We start from the raw sequence: 17,423 nt of genomic DNA on the forward strand, positions 1-17,423 counted from the left end.
ATCTTGTCCTTTGCTTCAGTGAGCAAAATGAGCCTTGGGGCAGCCCTGAGCAGCACAAACACAGAGTATCCAGAATTCACCATTTGGGAACTGAGACAAGATATTAGTAATTTCATTTCCTTCCGGTCATTTAAAAAAATATCTGGAAATGTGTATTTCCATGTCACAAGTGGGTTTGCAGGGTACTGAAGATGAGAATTCACAGTCAATCAGAAATAAGCAACCCATTGTCCTTTCAAGGAATCTAAAAACGTATGAATGTGTACAGATATGGTCATGTCACCATTTTGTTTTATTTGGCACTTCCATTTCTTCAAAAAGCTGCACACCCTGGTGGACTAAGCACTTGCAAAACAATAGGCCAGTTGTGAGAGAAAAATCTGCACAGGGCCAAACCATGTTACAATAACCACTTGTATTTTGAAGAAAGAAAAACAAAGCAGTCACAGGATCCAATGTGGGATTTACTCCTGATCAGGACTGGGCCTGTGGCAGTTTCTTGAAGAATATCACCCTGGCTGCTATGTGCTCCAGAAGGTGCGGCTTGTGGTAAACAACTGATGACACAATTGTGCTAGTAGCAAACTGGTTTGAGCCAATTTGTATCACTTGTTCTGTGTATCAAACAAAACAAAACAAAAACCTAAGCCCCAGTGCAGTTGTGTAGACTGCTTGTTAAAAACATTAACATACATGCATCAATGTCAACAAAGCACCATGCTCTTGATTGACTCCACATAGTTTATTAGAATTTCAAACTTTTTTTCATAATACAGCACTATATAACAATTAACATGAAATTGCATTTCATCAGGAGCATCTATGACCAAACAGTGCGAAAATCAAGCTGAGAACATACTTTGCACAACATCAGACAGGGATGAGGTTACTTTTTGTTTTCCCTTAGCTCTGAGGCAAATGAGTTAAATTCACAGGATGGAAATATCATAATGGAAGAAAATTTTGTGGTTCGGGAGAAATAGGTATTTGTAGTGGAAAACAAGGTCACAGCTTATTCACCCCCTGCCCGTATTAAGTATCTTCCCTTAAATTGAGTCTGGTCACTCCTCCTTTTCCCTGCTCCTGATTCATCAAAAAAATTGCACAGTGGGGAACTCCAGTCACCATATAAGCATTACAAGCAACGTAGTTGGCTCTGCAGCCTTCTAATTTGCTTGCAGTTCTCTGTATCAGGGTCAGTGTAGTAGGACCTCTTTATTAACTTCAGTGTGGACTTCAAAGGCATTACTGCAGTTTTAAATTTCCTAAACCTGCTGGAGAGTCTGCTCTGTGCTTTACAATATACACAATAAATTTACCCACATATGCTGACAACAAAACCTAACAGCCCCAATACAGAGAATTAATGGGTATAGCAGAAGACATGCAGCTTCATTGATCTTCACAGAGCAATCATGTCTGGAGAGTTACATGCCTCTTCTAGCTTCTATTAGTTCTGAGGGGGGACAGTTGCTGGGCATAAGGAATCCCAGATTCAGACTGAGCACTCCACATACATTCCCCAAAACAAGTCTTTATTGTGAGGAGCTCCTGAGAAGTCTCTCTCAGTATCCATCTAGTTGTGGCAGGTGACATGACAGCTGGGTGCTCCCCATAGCTGTCCAGGTTTCATGGGCAACTTGCAGGTTTACCTACTTCCACAGAGAGGAAACCACCTTCTGCGCACTAATTGGTGGGTCTGGATTAGGAGAGATGTCCAAAATAGCCATGATAATCCAAGGCACAACAATTTATGACTCAAGTTTCCAAACTCCATGTTGTTTTTCAAACGCAATTCTCATGTGTGTTTTGATTTCTGAACCATTAAGCTGTTCTATTTCCAAGTGTTACAAGTTAATACAATAGTAAGAACCAGAACAAATCTGAAATATAAAAATAAACAAATGTCCAGTTAAATTAGATTCATAACACATTTGAAATTGCTCCGAATGTCAGAGAAATTCTATGCATGTTTGCTCAGAAAATTAGTTCCTACTGTTTTTAATGAGACTTCTTAATGAGTCTGTTTAGGCTTAGTCTTTGACTTTCACAACTTTGAACTTCAAAACTAGGTAAACTGAATGTTCCAGAACACTGAGTAACTTTTTAACTTTCTTTAGTTCAGCTTTCTCACCTCAAAGAATTACAAATAGAAACAACAGTTTAGCATTTCTAAATTCTGAGCAGATTGAAATTTGATATTTAATTCTAATTAATCAGATTCAAACCCTGCTGAAATGTTGGTTCCAATAATGGAAAATACATACTGTCTCACAAAAGCCCATACATGTAAAGCACATGATCCAAGAAAAGATCACATGGGCATAAAAATCCACCACTGAAACAGAACATTCACACATGAGATTATCATAACAATTACATTCTGAAGATTTCACAGGCAAACTGGTAGGTTTAGGAACAGCACAAAAAGTGACAAACTCTCAACAAATCCCAAAAACACCACAGTTCTCTTATGAGATTGCTCCATAATCAAAACAGACATTACAAACAAAAATATTTTTACTTCTTGTTCATTTGCAGGTAGTTAGCCCTATGGAGTAAGATACACAATTGGATAGATAAGACCATTGAAGACTTGGCACACAAAACAGTACAAAGCAAGAGAAGAGGCCAGGGCTTCACACAGAATGTAGACAGGCCATTGGTTCTTCTAATTCTGATTTCCCCCTTTTAAAAATAATTATTGGTTGTCACTGAAGAACATGATTTATGTGGTTGCTATTTAATCAAAGTCAAGCACAAATATAGGCTGATGCCCCTTCCGTCTAAGTTAGGTGGGATAATTCTAACCACTTATCCTAACTCCCAGATTTTGGCACAAAACTCAGTGACTTGTTTTTGTTTATATAGCTGGTTTTCCGGAAATGTTTTATGCTTATGAAACAGAAAACATACTGTGGATTTCATGCTGGTAGCAAATGCAGTTCTTCAATTGTCCTCAAGGATAGGAATAGAAAAGTGTGAGAAACTTCCACTGAGCTCTCACTCAATAGCACTCAATGTGAATCAGTTTGGGCTGGATACACCATAAGATGACTGAACAGTCTCCGTGGGTGGAGTTAATTTTTATCTTTTCTGTTCAAAATTAAAATTACTGGACACATGAACCTGGGTAGCTGGTCTCACTCCCAACCACTTCTGGAAGGCGAGGATATAAATTATATACCCAGGTTCATGTGCCCAGTAATTTTAATTTTGAACAGAAAAGAGAAAAAATTGTTTCCTTTCAGCACTTCTCAATATCAAGGGTATTACTCAACGACTATTTGCACTTGCATTCTGCAGTTCCATTGAAATCAATATACCTACAAAAAGCTTGTGTGGTCACTGAGTCACTTCCTAACGGAGATTATCTTACACTGAGAGATACCTGACATAATATGAAAAGCATATTTGCAGCAGGCAACGTCATGTGGCTGATTCACTGAAGATGCATCTCGTTTTCTCCTTATCATGTGATGCAACCCTGAGAAAAGAAACTTGGGAAGGACAAAGATTATGTGGCTAAGTTCAAAAAAGTGTGTCATGATGAGTCCCACAGAACCCCCCACCCACTATGTATTAGCCGTCAATGGATAATGTAGCCTGTCCACAAAGTCTTTAAAACTCCTGGCCCCAGATAGGATACTTATTGCTACCCCCATTGCTCAGCCTGGGGTCCATTCATTTGCATTGGTAGCCTAGTCTTCACAAATGAAATCAAGGCTCAGAAAACAGGTCTCCAAGTGAAACTCAGAGACTATGGCTATAGTAGATATAGTAACAAATGGGTCATGGATACAGGAAAGTGCCCATTTAGAGCAGAACAACTTGGGAATGTTATGGTGCTGCCTTTTTCCTAGTCTCATGCTCTCAAACAAAAATATAATTGCTCCAATCCAGCAAAAGCAATCTGTGCACACAGAAGTAGGTTTGTGTGTGCAGGTCCCTTTCTGCATTGGTCCACGGAGGACTCCAAGGAGGGGTTGACTGTGCAGGGTTAAAAATAATCCGTAGCCCTTGCACAGACACATGTTACGTGTTGGATCAGAATAATGCACATCACCACTTGCTAAATGGATGGTTAGCTCTGATCTTTGCACACTGGAGCATGCTGCTCACAGCTGACCAAAACATTTGGGTGCCTTACAAACTCAACACATACAGACACAATATAAACAAGCAATTTGCCACCCTGGTAGGGCATCCAAAAGTTGCTTTCTCAGGCAACCAACTCATTCTGCCTAATGGAAAGACTGGCCCAGATGCAGCTTATTGCTGTGTGCAAGGGTCCCTGGAGAGGGGCAGCCAATTTAATAGATTAGAATGCTTAAAATGGCATATACCTAGCCAAGATCCATGCTCTAAACACACATGACCCCACACCAGAAAGCTGCTCTGCTGTTTTGGGCACCTGGGAAATGGTGTCTCATCTTCACAGAATCATAGAGTTGGAAGGGACCCCAAGGGTCCTCTAGTCCAACTCCTTGCAATGCAGTAATCTCACCCTGTTCTGTATATTTGAAGCAACACAAGTTCTGTGGACATTTTTGATGCAGGCAATGAGACCTAGTGTGGTTTTTACACCTGCTTCGAGACTAGCTCCACACAGCTGTACCAAAACACTTACCCCCACCTTGTGCTAGAAACTACCCTCACTCACACTAGAAGTGTCCTCAGGCAGCCACTCACAATAAATCATATACCGCCTTATGCAATGTGCTATGCTCAAATTCAGCAGCTGCTGACAAAGCATGCCACACATTTTCAAGTAAGAGCGATCTCCGGCTGGCTGTGTGGTTTCATTGTGAGCAGACTGGGGAGGAAATCCAATGAAGGAGCAAGCATCTTTCCAGCAAGATTCCAAGTTCCTGCTGTACTGTGCAGTTGTCAGGGACTATGGCACTGAATGAGATCACAGAAGCAACGGAATGTATTCAAGTGTATGAGAAGGCAGCACTTGACAGGCGAGGAAAGTATGGAATGTAGAGAAGAACTATGTTCTATGAAACTATGGTGTGGGAGTGAATGCATTCCAATGAGGCATCCAATGTATAGACATGTCTCTGTAATTGGGGGATGATGTAGACATTAACAGTATGTGCTACCTTAACATGGAATGTACACACATGAGTACGGTAGAGAAGCAAAGGCACATGTCCCTAACATGAAATATATACTGGTGAAACTGATGTCCGCAAGACTAGTACTTCACAGTGGAACAGATGTGTTAACACAGCACGACATACTCTGCCAACAAGGGAATGAAACATACTCTACAGTCAGAACTGATGCCCTGAAACAAAGGTGAGAGATAATATGGGCACAGTAAAACCAGCTATGAAAATACCCATCATGTCAAAGGTCCTATATTCTGCCAATATTATCAGTATGCAATCTGCACACTATTAGATTAGCAGAGGTTCCTGCTCATTTTCACATGCATTAATGTTTTCATACAGTACTTTGGTAACATATACCTAAAGGAAGTGTGGATCAAAGTGCAAACACTGTGTGGATAGAGAGCATATCTACTGCATAACCCCACACAACGGAGCTCCAGAAGCAATCTATAGAAATTAGAACTGCAGTGTGACTGCCTCTGGCTCCGTGGCTTTTGGTGTGGATGCAGAAAGGTAGGTTGTGTGATGGTGTTTCACAGTTTTCAGTCTGGCTGACAATCTAGAAAGTACATTGCTAAACAGGGGACTCCTGATCAGACCACTTTAAAAGATTGCAGCAGCAGAGGATTGTGAAATACAAGCTTTTCGCATGACAGCATTCTGGATCCTCTAAGTATAGAGAAGTGCAGACGATCCAACATCTAGAAACAAATTCCCCTATCATGGAGAAATAAAAGCAATTCTTTAACGGTAATTAATCTGCACAGACTTTTAAAAGTGAAATCTGAGTGAGTGAGTTCAGAGCCAGACAGGCGCTTGTGTCCAGTGAAACGATCTGAAATCAAAATATATACAACTTGGCTAGTAATGCGTCCTACTGCATATCTGAGCTCAGTGTTGGGAATGAGAATAGAATTCAGTCTGAGCAATCAATTTGGGGTTTTTGCCTCACCCAAGAGACTCTAAATAAAGTAATGAAATGGTGTCTGTTGTGAGGTTTGTGAGATGGGCACTTGTCCAGGAGGCACTCGACCAAAATACACAGGTCATGCAGAAATATTGCTTTCTTATACTTAAGAGGTCTAAAGCTGACGTACAGGTGTGACCACTCCTAGCAAGGTAACAAGAGCTCTTTATATATGGAGGATAAAAAATATCAAGTGATGGAGTGATGAACAAATTCAAAAACCAGAAGGTCTATGTTGATATGAGTCTACAGGCCTTGTCTAAAAAGCAAAAAGGAACACTTCCTTATCAGAGACCCAAGCAAGGAATGGTTTGACCACATCACTTGCAGAAGTGCTAAGCAAACCAGAGTGTGCACAGTAATTTGTAACTTCAGGTGGGGATGGCTTTCTTCTAGATACTTCCAACACATCTATGCAAGAAGAACACTAGACTTCAGGCACCCCAAATGCAAGGTTGTCTCGTATCATCAGTGTTTTCCGAAGGTCTCGTTCCATGATTGGCCTTTGTGTCCGCCACTTGTGCGCTTCCTGAAGTCCTGGCTCAAAGTAGTATATGCAAGCTCCAAAGCCCACCAAGATAAGAATGGAGATCATCAGATACATTGGCACAAACCAATCCAAGAAATGAGGCATGATTGCTAGAAAAAGAAAAGGTATGCAGTTGGTATTGGTTGATGAGTATCAAAATCACTGTCAAACATATATATATTTATATAGACACTAGTGCAGCAGCCATGGGTGCCAGCATATTTCCTATGACACCCACAGAAGGTCTCAGTAAATATTTCCTCAAAAATCCACAATGCATGAGAAGGTTTGCCCTCCTTGTTCAGTTCCTGTTTGCATTGGTTCAGCCTTTCTTACACTGAACATGAACCCTTAGATATGCCCACATTGGAGAGGTGCACTCTGTGAGCAAGTGCAGCAGTGGCTGATGTAAGGTGCCTTTCTTCCATGGATGGGAGGGTGGTAAAGAACATGCCCACACAATTTTATGATCCTGTCTTTTCTCTCTCTCTTTTGGGTGTGCAGGCATTTTGTATTATGCCATGGCCCCACAGCAGCTCTTATGTGACTGGTACCCATTGTACTTACTTTCTCAAAATTCCTAATGTGCTCTCTAGCCCCAACTATCCCACTAGGCTGATTGCAACTTTTGATACCCCACTTTTTTCTTTCTCCTTTAATCCATGCCTCACTTAATATATTGTCTCTTTTAATGCAGTATAATTATACTATGATTCCAAAGAATAATGCAAGTCTACTAAATCCACACAATAGCTTACCTTGAGCAACTGATTTTTTTCCTCTCTCAGATTGCTTGTTAAGAAGTGCTTTGTAAAGTTGCTATACCCCTGAGAGAGAAAATTGAGGAATAACAAATCATAATAAAGCAAGCCATATGCACATATTTCCTTTATCTTTTGGCAGTATTTGGATTTTTTAAATTAAAATATTTTATCCAAGGCAGCTAACATCCAGATAGAAACAATGATAACCTAATAATAAAAACACAAACAGTATAGTATAAAATAACAAATAGGTGACGACAATAAGGCTGCAATCAGTTAATAAAACTTCTATTACAGTACTCCAGTCCAAATGTCTGTTTACAAAGTAACATATTTGTCGCTTGTCAAGCTATGAAGTACAGTGGTACCTCGGGTTAAGTACTTAATTCGTTCCGGAGGTCCGTTCTTAACCTGAAACTGTTCTTAACCTGAAGCACCACTTTAGCTAATGGGGCCTCCTGCTGCCACCGCGCCGCTGGAGCCCAATTTCTGTTCTTATCCTGAAGCAAAGTTCTTAACCTGAAGCACTATTTCTGGGTTAGCGGAGTGTGTAACCTGAAGCGTATGTAACCTGAGGTACCACTGTAGTCAAGTTGGTATCTTTAGGAATTTAGTGTCATGATCTAGAACCTAGCCTTCTGCTCCATTGTGTTCTGTCTCCTCTGTAAACCTGGCAGATTGACCAGCTGGTTAAAGGGATTCAGGTCGGAGCTAAACAGTATAAACTGAGAGCATTTGCAGATGATCTAGTTTTAACCCTGGAAGAGCCAGACACTAGTACGAAAAGAGTTTTAGAATTAATACAAACATTTGGTCAAGTAGCAGGTTTTAAGCTAAATAAACAGAAAACGAAAGTACTGGATAAAAACTTAACAGCTGTTGAAAGGGAGAAGTTTCAGAGTGAAACTGGTTTGACAGTAGCAAAGAAGGTGAAATACCTAGGGATTAATCTGACATCTAAGAATGTGAACTTAGTTAAAGACAATTATGAGAAATGTTGGACAGAAGTTAAGAAAGATCTAGAAATATGGTCAAATTTAAGACTTTCCTTGTTGGGCCGAATTGCTGTTATTAAGATGAATGTCTTGCCGAGAACGTTGTTTTTGTTTCAAACATTGCAGATTTTGGACAAAATGGATTGTTTCAAGAGGTGGCAAAAAGATATATCTCGATTTGTCTGGCAGGGCAAAAAGCCCAGAATAAAATTTAAGATATTAACTGATGCGAAAGAAAGAGGGGGGTTTGCCCTGCCGGACTTAAAGTTGTATTATGAATCAGCGGCCTTTTGCTGGCTGAAAAACTGGCTGCTTCTTGAGAACACAGACATTTTGGATCTGGAAGGGTTCAATAACAGATTTGGCTGGCATGCATATTTATGGTACGACAAGGTTAAAATCCATCAAGGTTTCAAAAACCATATTGTCAGGAAAGCATTATATAATGTCTGGATTCGGTATAAAGATTTGTTAGAAAACAAAACCCCTAGGTGGTTGTCACCAATGGAGGCTAAGGAAGTGAAAAAACTTAATATGGAATCCAAATGGCCGAAATATTGGGAAATTATAGAACATGAGGAGGGAAAAGTAAAATTGCAGAGTTATGAGAAGTTGAAATTTAAAGTAAGAGACTGGCTGCATTACTACCAGATAAATGAAGTTTTTAAACAGGACAGGAAAATTGGCTTCCAGGTGGAGAGGTCAAAATTAGAAACAGAGCTTTTGGAACCCAGCACTAAAAATCTGTCAAGAATGTATAACTTGTTGCTGAAATGGAATACACAGGATGAGACGGTTAAATCAGCTATGATCAAATGGGCACAAGATATTGGTCATGACATTATGTTTGCTGACTGGGAACAGTTATGGACCACCGGTATAAAGTTTACGGCATGTAATGCCTTAAGAGAAAACATTATGAAAATGATCTATAGGTGGTACATGACTCCAGTCAAGCTTGCAAAAATTTACCATACGCCCAATAATAAATGCTGGAAATGTAAGGAAACTGAAGGTACCTTTTACCACCTTTGGTGGACGTGCCCAAGGATTAAGGTCTTCTGGGAAATGATTTATAATGAAATGAAGAAGGTGCTTAAATGCACATTTGTGAAGAAACCAGAGGCCTTTCTCCTGGGCATGGTGGGCCAATTGGTCTCAAAGAAAGATAGGACGTTTTTTATGTATGCTACAACAGCAGCAAGAGTACTTCTGGCAAAGTACTGGAAGACACAAGAACTACCCACACTGGAAGAATGGCAGACCAAGGTGATTGACTACATGGGACTGGCGGAGATGACTGGCAGAATCCGTGACCAAGGGAGAGAGACGGTGGAAGAAGATTGGAAGAAATTTAAAGTTTATCTTAAGAACTGTTGCAAAATTAATGAGTGTTAAAATGTTTTGGGTCAGGTAAAACAGAATTGCGGGGACAAACAATTGGATATGAGAAAAAGGATTTAAAGGGAAAAAAAAGTGTTATAAGTTGACATTGGGGCTTGCTGGAAAACTTCAAAATAGGGATGCAGAAAAGGGAGGTATGAGGAAGTCGATGAAAGAAGGTTTAAGAAAAAATGTGAAGAAATTATACGTGTTTATATGTTTGTTTGTTTTTGTATTGTTTTGTATTGTCTATTATTATGTGTTAAAAAACCAATAAAAATTTTATAAAAAAAAAAATAAACCTGGCAGATTGGCCTTTACCTCAAGGTTGAAGTACCGGCCTACCTGAGTTGTCAGCTGATCCCACAGGCCAACTCCTGCTTTCTCCTTGCTCCTTAACTCTCATCTATGTGATGCCATGGGTAGCAGTGCATAGTCCTGGTGCCTTTGCCACTCAACCTACAACCTAACCCTGACTTCCTCTGGAAACTCTGGCCCCTCTGATCCTGATCTGCCTCATCCAGAACTCAGTCTAGTTTACAATTTACAATTTACAATTTATTTACGGCTATTAGCCCATAAAATATGTACAAACATAAAAACACAGGGACATAAAAACAGATATATCCGACAACAGAAGGTGAACACCACGATGCAAGGGTGGGTCATTGAGCAGAGCCAAGTGACAGCTTGGGGCCAGGAGAGCTCCAAGGGACGGATCACAGAAAAGGAAAACTGAAGACGAACTCCGACATGCATTCTCATCATAACAGTCCGATTAGTCTCAGTCTAGTTTGCTACCAATAACCTGAAGCTGATCCCTACTAAGAGCTAAAACTAGCCCCTACAACAAAGCCTTGCCACATGTTCCCACACATCATTTTGCACACAGCAGGGAGGCTAGATACCAAGGCTTATGTTGTTGATTGGATGGCAAATGCACCTTCAAATGGTACTAACTGGTCCCAAACTGTTGACTTCCCTCCCCCTTTTATCCCAGCCATACCTCAACTGATAACACATTTTCCTCAACTCTATATTCCACTACTTTTCCACTTCCTAGACCAGCTAGCCATTCAGTATAGATGAGCTCCATTTCCTGCTTTTTTCAGCTTCTTTCCTTTTTTCACTCAGGCTGCATCCGGTTGGCAGCTTCTGCCACCACTGACAAGTTAGCACTAAACTGCTGAACCTGAAGTACAGAAGACGTACCAAGTAGGGTGGGATAGTTGCTACAGTCATTATTTTCAACCCTGCAGCCGCTGCTGGCCCTGTTAGATCCCAGCCAGTCATCTGGACTTGCAGTGATCTGCATGAGAAGACACACAGTCCTGTATGGCACTCAAAAATCCTCTGTCTGCAAGTGGCCTTAATTCATTATTCAATCATTCTTTGCTTCTAATATTGACTATAGCAATGACATATTTTGTGAATCCACTGATTCCTTCCCATTTTATCTCACATAATTTGGTTCTTTATTATCTTAACCACTCCGTCTTCATCCCTAGCTGAAACAAAATGTTTAAAATATATATAACTGCATTTCCTCACAATCATTCCTTGTCCTCTCCTCCGATTCTGTGTTGTCCTTGCATCTTTCCATTCCTCCCTTTTTTGTTTCTCTTACTGTCCAAATGCAAACTGTGTGAATCCTCTTCCCCTCCTTTTTGGTTACTCCGTGAACCAATATGATGCTGCTAGATAAAACAATAACTAACCAACAATGCTTCAAATTTGATGGATGAAGGAAGCAGCATTTCAGTACTTTCCACCACTGCTCTCTCCTACCTATTCAACCCCATTCAGCCACTCCCTAGCCACCACGACAGCATCAGAGAGAGTCAAGAATGAGACGAGACCTATACTTCCAAATCTGGTCCTGACCTCTAAAACAGAAGATGCTCCAAGGATCCTTCTCTGCCCTCCCAAGCAGAAGTTGCAGCAGAGGGGTGGGGAGGCAGTGCTCTACTGTGTCTCCCCTTCTCAAATATGATGTCTGATATGTGGAGAAGCATCAAAAGCATTCTGCTTTACTGTCCTTCTCCTTGTGAGATCCTTGGTGTGGAAGGCTAAGCTCCTCTGCATCAGGGATGATGTACTGCAACACTGTTCCCATTAAGGGAGGAAGTAAAAGCTTGAGCTCAGGGTCATGACTGGAGAGGCAATTAGAACCCGATCCCAGAAAGGAGGAAATCTTGCACCTTCTCAACTACATTTCAGATACTTGCAGTCCATTTATTTAGTCCCACAGAACTCAGTGGGAGCATTTCAGAGCTACACATACATTCCAACTGTCCCTTTTTGCCAGAGATAGCCCCTATTTTCTGGTATCCGCAATCCACTGTCCCTATTTTGACTCTATTTTGGAACATCAGAATCTTGTAATTTAAGCTGGTAGAGTTATTAGGAGTCGCTCTTCAAAGTACAGCTCTCTCCCTGGGGTCTCAAGGGTGTATCTGTCAATGCATGTGAAGACATTTCAGTGATTTTTAGGGGCAAATCTTTCTGGATAACTTCACAGGATAACTTTCAGCTCATCATTACATGAATATGCAGTATGCAAAAAGAGCACCCAGCAATTTGGGGTGCAGCATGAGCAATGATCCTTAGTATAAGAACTAGGAAGTTACAAGCAGAGGCGTAGCAAGGTCAGGTGGTACCCGGTGTGAATTTTTTTTTGTCAAACCGCCCACCCTCCCATCGACGCCTTGGGGTAGGCTTGGGAGTGGCAAGTGAGCAAAGCGCCGAATGTCACCCCCCTCAGCGGTGACACCCGGGGTGGTCCGCCCCCCCCTTCCTACGCCTCTGGTTACAAGCATATTCTCATTTGGGAGGGCACTTCTATCTCTCATTTATACTTTAGAAGTAATGCCCTAATTTCATTTAGTGCTGATCACGGTAGCAGTTTTTTTAATTTAAACCAGGCACAAAAGTGCCCTGTTTCACATACTCTGGCAACATATTGCCATAATTGTACAGAGGCCAAATCCATTAGGCAAAACACTGGCAGATATTTAAAAAATATATAAAGTTATATAAAACTGTGTACTCCATAAAGCAGATGGCAGCAAGCAACTTCTGGGTTACTTTTGCTGATGCATCTTGAACGAACAGAGGTGAGAAAGGAAGAGATGCCACATGACTAGAACTTGTTTTCCCTACCCGTTATTACTACAGCAAAAATGAGTAATATAGTCCAAGGAAGGAGTCTTCAAAAAGGGCACACAGAAATGAAATGACAGAGGTCACAAATGCATAAATGACAAATGGCAGGCTCCCAATTATTGAGAAGTGACAAAGCCAGGATACCAGATGCAGCTGCTAATGTTAGTTGTTCTTGCATGCTTAAACAAGTCTTTGGACAATCTAATCCTAGTGGTTTCACAAATGTTAAACAGCTCTGGTGGAACATGGATCAGTTCCCATGGTGTGGAACAGATATCCCCTAAATTTACTCTACGGCTAGGCACAAAAAAGAAAGAACAGAACCAACACACAAGCTTTCCCATAGCTGCTGAAACTATCTAGTAGGATCCAAAGGTCTACCACATCAAACAACTCTTAACAGGTCAAAAAGAAAAATGTAGGAGCTCTTTTCCCTACCAGTTTCCAGACAAAAATATGTCAGCCTCAACTAGAAATTAACCCAACCCATGCCAACTCAACCAACCTAGCAAAGATAGGCCTTGGTTTCATATGGTGAGTCTCATAATCCTTAAAAGACATCCTTAAAGTGCAGCTACTGAGAGAGATTCAAGCAAAGTGAAGAAACAGGTGCCATTGACACCTCATACCAGAGTGGAATATAATAGCCAGTCATATGATGAGTAATTTTAATAAATAAATATCCAGTGAATCCTCAGATGCTCGTAAATGTTGCATTAACTTTGATAGGCAAAGATCCTATCCACCTTTTTCATCCTTCTCCTTTACTGCCACAAGCCTAATCACTTCTGCTCAGAAGTCTCAGAGACATAATTGGGACTTACTCCTTAGTGCTCTTAGACTGCAGCCACATAGATTAAAAATCAACAATACCCAGTAGAACTGGGACTATATTGACCCCAAATAGGGTTATTCAAATTCCTTTAAAAATCCACAAACCTTATTTATCTTCTCCATTCAGTCTCTTGCATCTCCCCATTTTTTTCATAAGTGATATCTGGAGTCTGCATATGTCTGTATTGAGATTCTGTTTATGCTAGTTTTATGATATTAAATGTTTTTAAAATGGTACGAGGAACTGAAAGTAAAACTTCACCTGCCTAAAATCACTGCACTTCTGCAAAAGAATAAGGACAGCACAGCCTAAGATTGTTGTTGTAGACTTTATATAAAATCATCATTAGGTCAGCATCGTAGAACACTATTCACACTCCTACTTATGCATGGTGGGTTTTTTATATTATTCTTATTTACACCACTTATAGAGCTTTATGATTAAGTGGTCTATATTTTTTCTAGATAAAATAAATACATTTAAGTTCCATGGTATGCATCTATATCTTCCTCTCATCCAGTCTCTATCACAGAACATGTCATGCCTCTCCATCACTGAAGGTTTTAAAGAAAAGCCTAGCTTCTTCTCTTCTTTAGGAAAGGATTTTCTTCTCTGGGCTTGGTTAGAACAAATGACCCATGTGCTCCCTTCCATACCTCAATTTCCATGGCTCTGTTTTTCTTCACAGTGCCCAAATAAACGAAGATGTATTACATATAGACATAATTCAAAGGAGATCCCTAAACACAAGAAGTCATGCATGTACAATACCGGGCACGGTGCATCACCTACCTCGATCCACATACATGCTTCATTCAGACTACTGCTCTGTGATCTGTTGTTACCCAGAACAGAACAGTAGCATTCCGCTCATCTGATGCTGCTCTCTGCCGTATGGGTCAGAGGAAGGGACAAAGTGCTTCTCCAATGGAATGCAGTCCAAGCACGTCAAAGTGTCAGAGCAGTCAATAGCATGGACAGAAATGAAGTGCTGCTTGCCCTGCATGTACGCATGCTCATGTATGCAATTGTAAATGACACACAGTCAAGCTCACTGCCTCATCATCTGAAGCTGCCGAGGACTGCTCCCCCGCTCCCCCCCCCATTGCTCGCATAAATGGATCGGCTTTGGATTCTTTCCATCTTGCTCCCATTTTGGTGGCCCCCCTCCCTTTCACCCTCACAAAAGAGGCAAGACCTTCCCCAACCAATCAAAACACCACAGCCAGACTATCAGCTGTTGTCATAGCAACAAGCCTAGAAAGATCTCCAGTGCACGTGGTACAGAGAATAAGCAAGCAGAATTGGGAGAGAGATAGATGCTCTAAGCTGAGGAAGTCAGTTTTAAATTGGATAAATGTTTGCAAATACAGTATAGTGATGTGTGAGCACCAACAGAGACACATATTATGCCCACCCCAGCAACACTTAAAGTTGCCACTTTTGACTCCATGCTTTCCCAAACACCTGTAAACAGGTTTCTGCATGTGCATCACTTACTTGAACAGGAACCACACCCCATAAACTAATGCACATTAGATCTGCATCTGGTGCTACATTGCTTTCAATCGGATGGATTCTGATATTCATTCTATTGACCATCCTTGTGTATATTTTGACACAACTAGTTATGTATAAGTATATATTTTTAAGCGAAGCTAGTGCAAACAAATCAGGGCAATAATCCTGGCAGAAAATTATGGGCATGATACACATTACAGAGTGAGAAGTGAGTATGGAGGACAGGAAATCAGCAGTGAAGATGTGGTTGGGCATGGAGAATGCTGGCAAGAAAAGGGATTGGAGAATGCAGGGAATTTCTGTCTTTTCCTCCCTTACTAAAGTCAGGAGTGTTGTAATGTAGCAGTGTTGTATGAGCATGAGATCTGGGTTGGGAAACTGGGGGAAATCTTATTGGATGCCCCATGTGAAATGGGGATGACAGTTCCCCCCCCCCAGTTTTGTGAGCCCTTATCAGCCTTTGGGCCTCAATAAAAGATCCCACCTTGTAAGCTGCTAATACCAGTGATGCTTTTTTCTGGATGTTACCAAACATACTGCTAGTCCAACTGTCACCACAGGTGTTTCTGCAGAACATCTTGCCCTGAAGAGAGAAGTAGTTATAGCTTCTTCTGAAGAAGCAGGTGTCCTCTCCATTTTGTTGAAACATTTTTAAAATCAAAACTATTGTTGTAATTATCTTTTGTAAAGTGCCTTGTGATGTCTGCCTGAAATTCCTTAAATGAATATCAAATTGTGGATGAAGATCAATATGTAGCACTGGGAAATGCATTCAGACTAGTTAGAAGCTGTGACCTAGATTGCACAATAGCATCAATTCAGGCAATAGCTCTAACTGCTTTATATAAATGGAGAAGTGACAAATGGGAGATAAAAGAAGACATCCCCCAATTTCTTTTATCTCCAAAATGTAGCATTGCACTTTTTTTTAAATTAAAATTCCCAATAGCAGTTTCTGGTGATTTAATGTTTTATTTATTTTTTGTTCTCATACCTTTACAATGAGCCTATTTCAGAATAATTCTCAGTGAACCCTAACTGAATCTGATGAGGAACAAAAATATTTCTAGAGCTCTTCCACTTCACTTGCAATTTGTCTAGCATTGGCAATGTGCTGAACTGTCAACCTTTGTTAGGATTTTTAAAAATGATGTCAGATTGCATTAACACACACAGCCTTTGCATGGTCTGTGGTTTATGGTATTTCAAAAAAGGAAAGCACACAGGATGTGGTCAAAACCAGTTACTGCCCATGATTCTGTTCATATTTTGTATTAGACCATTACATCATCTTCCCTCCACAGTAAAATAGACTATTATTAACAACAAAAAAGTCCTCAAGCACAAAAACAAGTTGGAAACATGTTATCCAAGTATAAAATGTTGCTAGATTGAGTTGTACTATGACAGGAAACAGCAAACAAATTAGATTGGTTTGTCCTTGTAGCCACAGAAGGTTGATTGATCTTGAAGTCAGTATTTTTCCTGTTTAGTTGCTCATTTATCTATCAGCATCTGCTTACAAAGTTCTGCTGCTCCATAAATATTAGTAATAAAAAAACTCCTTAGACATAGGAAATATGGAGAAAGGATTGATCTTTCTATTTTTCATTTCAAAACTGATCACAAAAAGGAAGCCATTGTGAACACAGCAATACTGTATAACAGATTCCAAATTTTAAATATAAACAAACAGAGCTATTGGAGAGATGGCATGAGATACATACACACAAGTCTTAAAACTGAAAACTATTAATTTTTCCTTCTATGTAGGTCATTTAGCATAATTCTGTCAGGGTTTGAACATGAGAACCTAAATCAGAGACCTAGATATATTTTCTATGGTAGGTGGGCTTATTGGCCACTGTTAAGTGTTCATGTCCAAACACAGTGTGGCCACATATTTCAGCAGGCAACATCTGAGCAACACAAGTGGCTTAATAATGGAAGTTTCCAACTTTTTTGGTGTGGCAACCCACAAGTCCAAATGTATGGAGAAGGAAACAGCTAAGGAGGTTTGTCTAATTATAAGCAGTATATAAATTGTTCAACATAAATAAATGTAGAAACCTCTTGCTCTCAGGTCCTGCTTGCAGACTTCCCATTTGGGCATCTGCTTGGCCACTATATGAACAAGATGC

General features: G+C 40.4%; 1 protein-coding gene across 1 annotated transcript; it reads right to left on the reverse strand.

The window, feature by feature from the left end:
* Window positions 1–727: 727 nt before the first annotated feature.
* SMIM45 (small integral membrane protein 45) lies at window positions 728–6,724 on the reverse strand (the record flags this gene model as incomplete). Its single annotated transcript, XM_083573881.1, has 1 exon — window positions 728–6,724. The coding sequence occupies one exon, from the start codon at window positions 6,722–6,724 to the stop codon at window positions 6,518–6,520; it is 207 nt and encodes a 68-aa protein (XP_083430007.1). The 3' UTR covers window positions 728–6,517.
* Between the last annotated feature and the right edge of the window lie 10,699 nt (window positions 6,725–17,423).

The sequence above is a fragment of the Podarcis filfolensis genome (assembly GCF_964270895.1).
Source record: "Podarcis filfolensis genome assembly, chromosome: 10".
Classification (NCBI taxonomy): Eukaryota; Metazoa; Chordata; class Lepidosauria; order Squamata; family Lacertidae; genus Podarcis; species Podarcis filfolensis.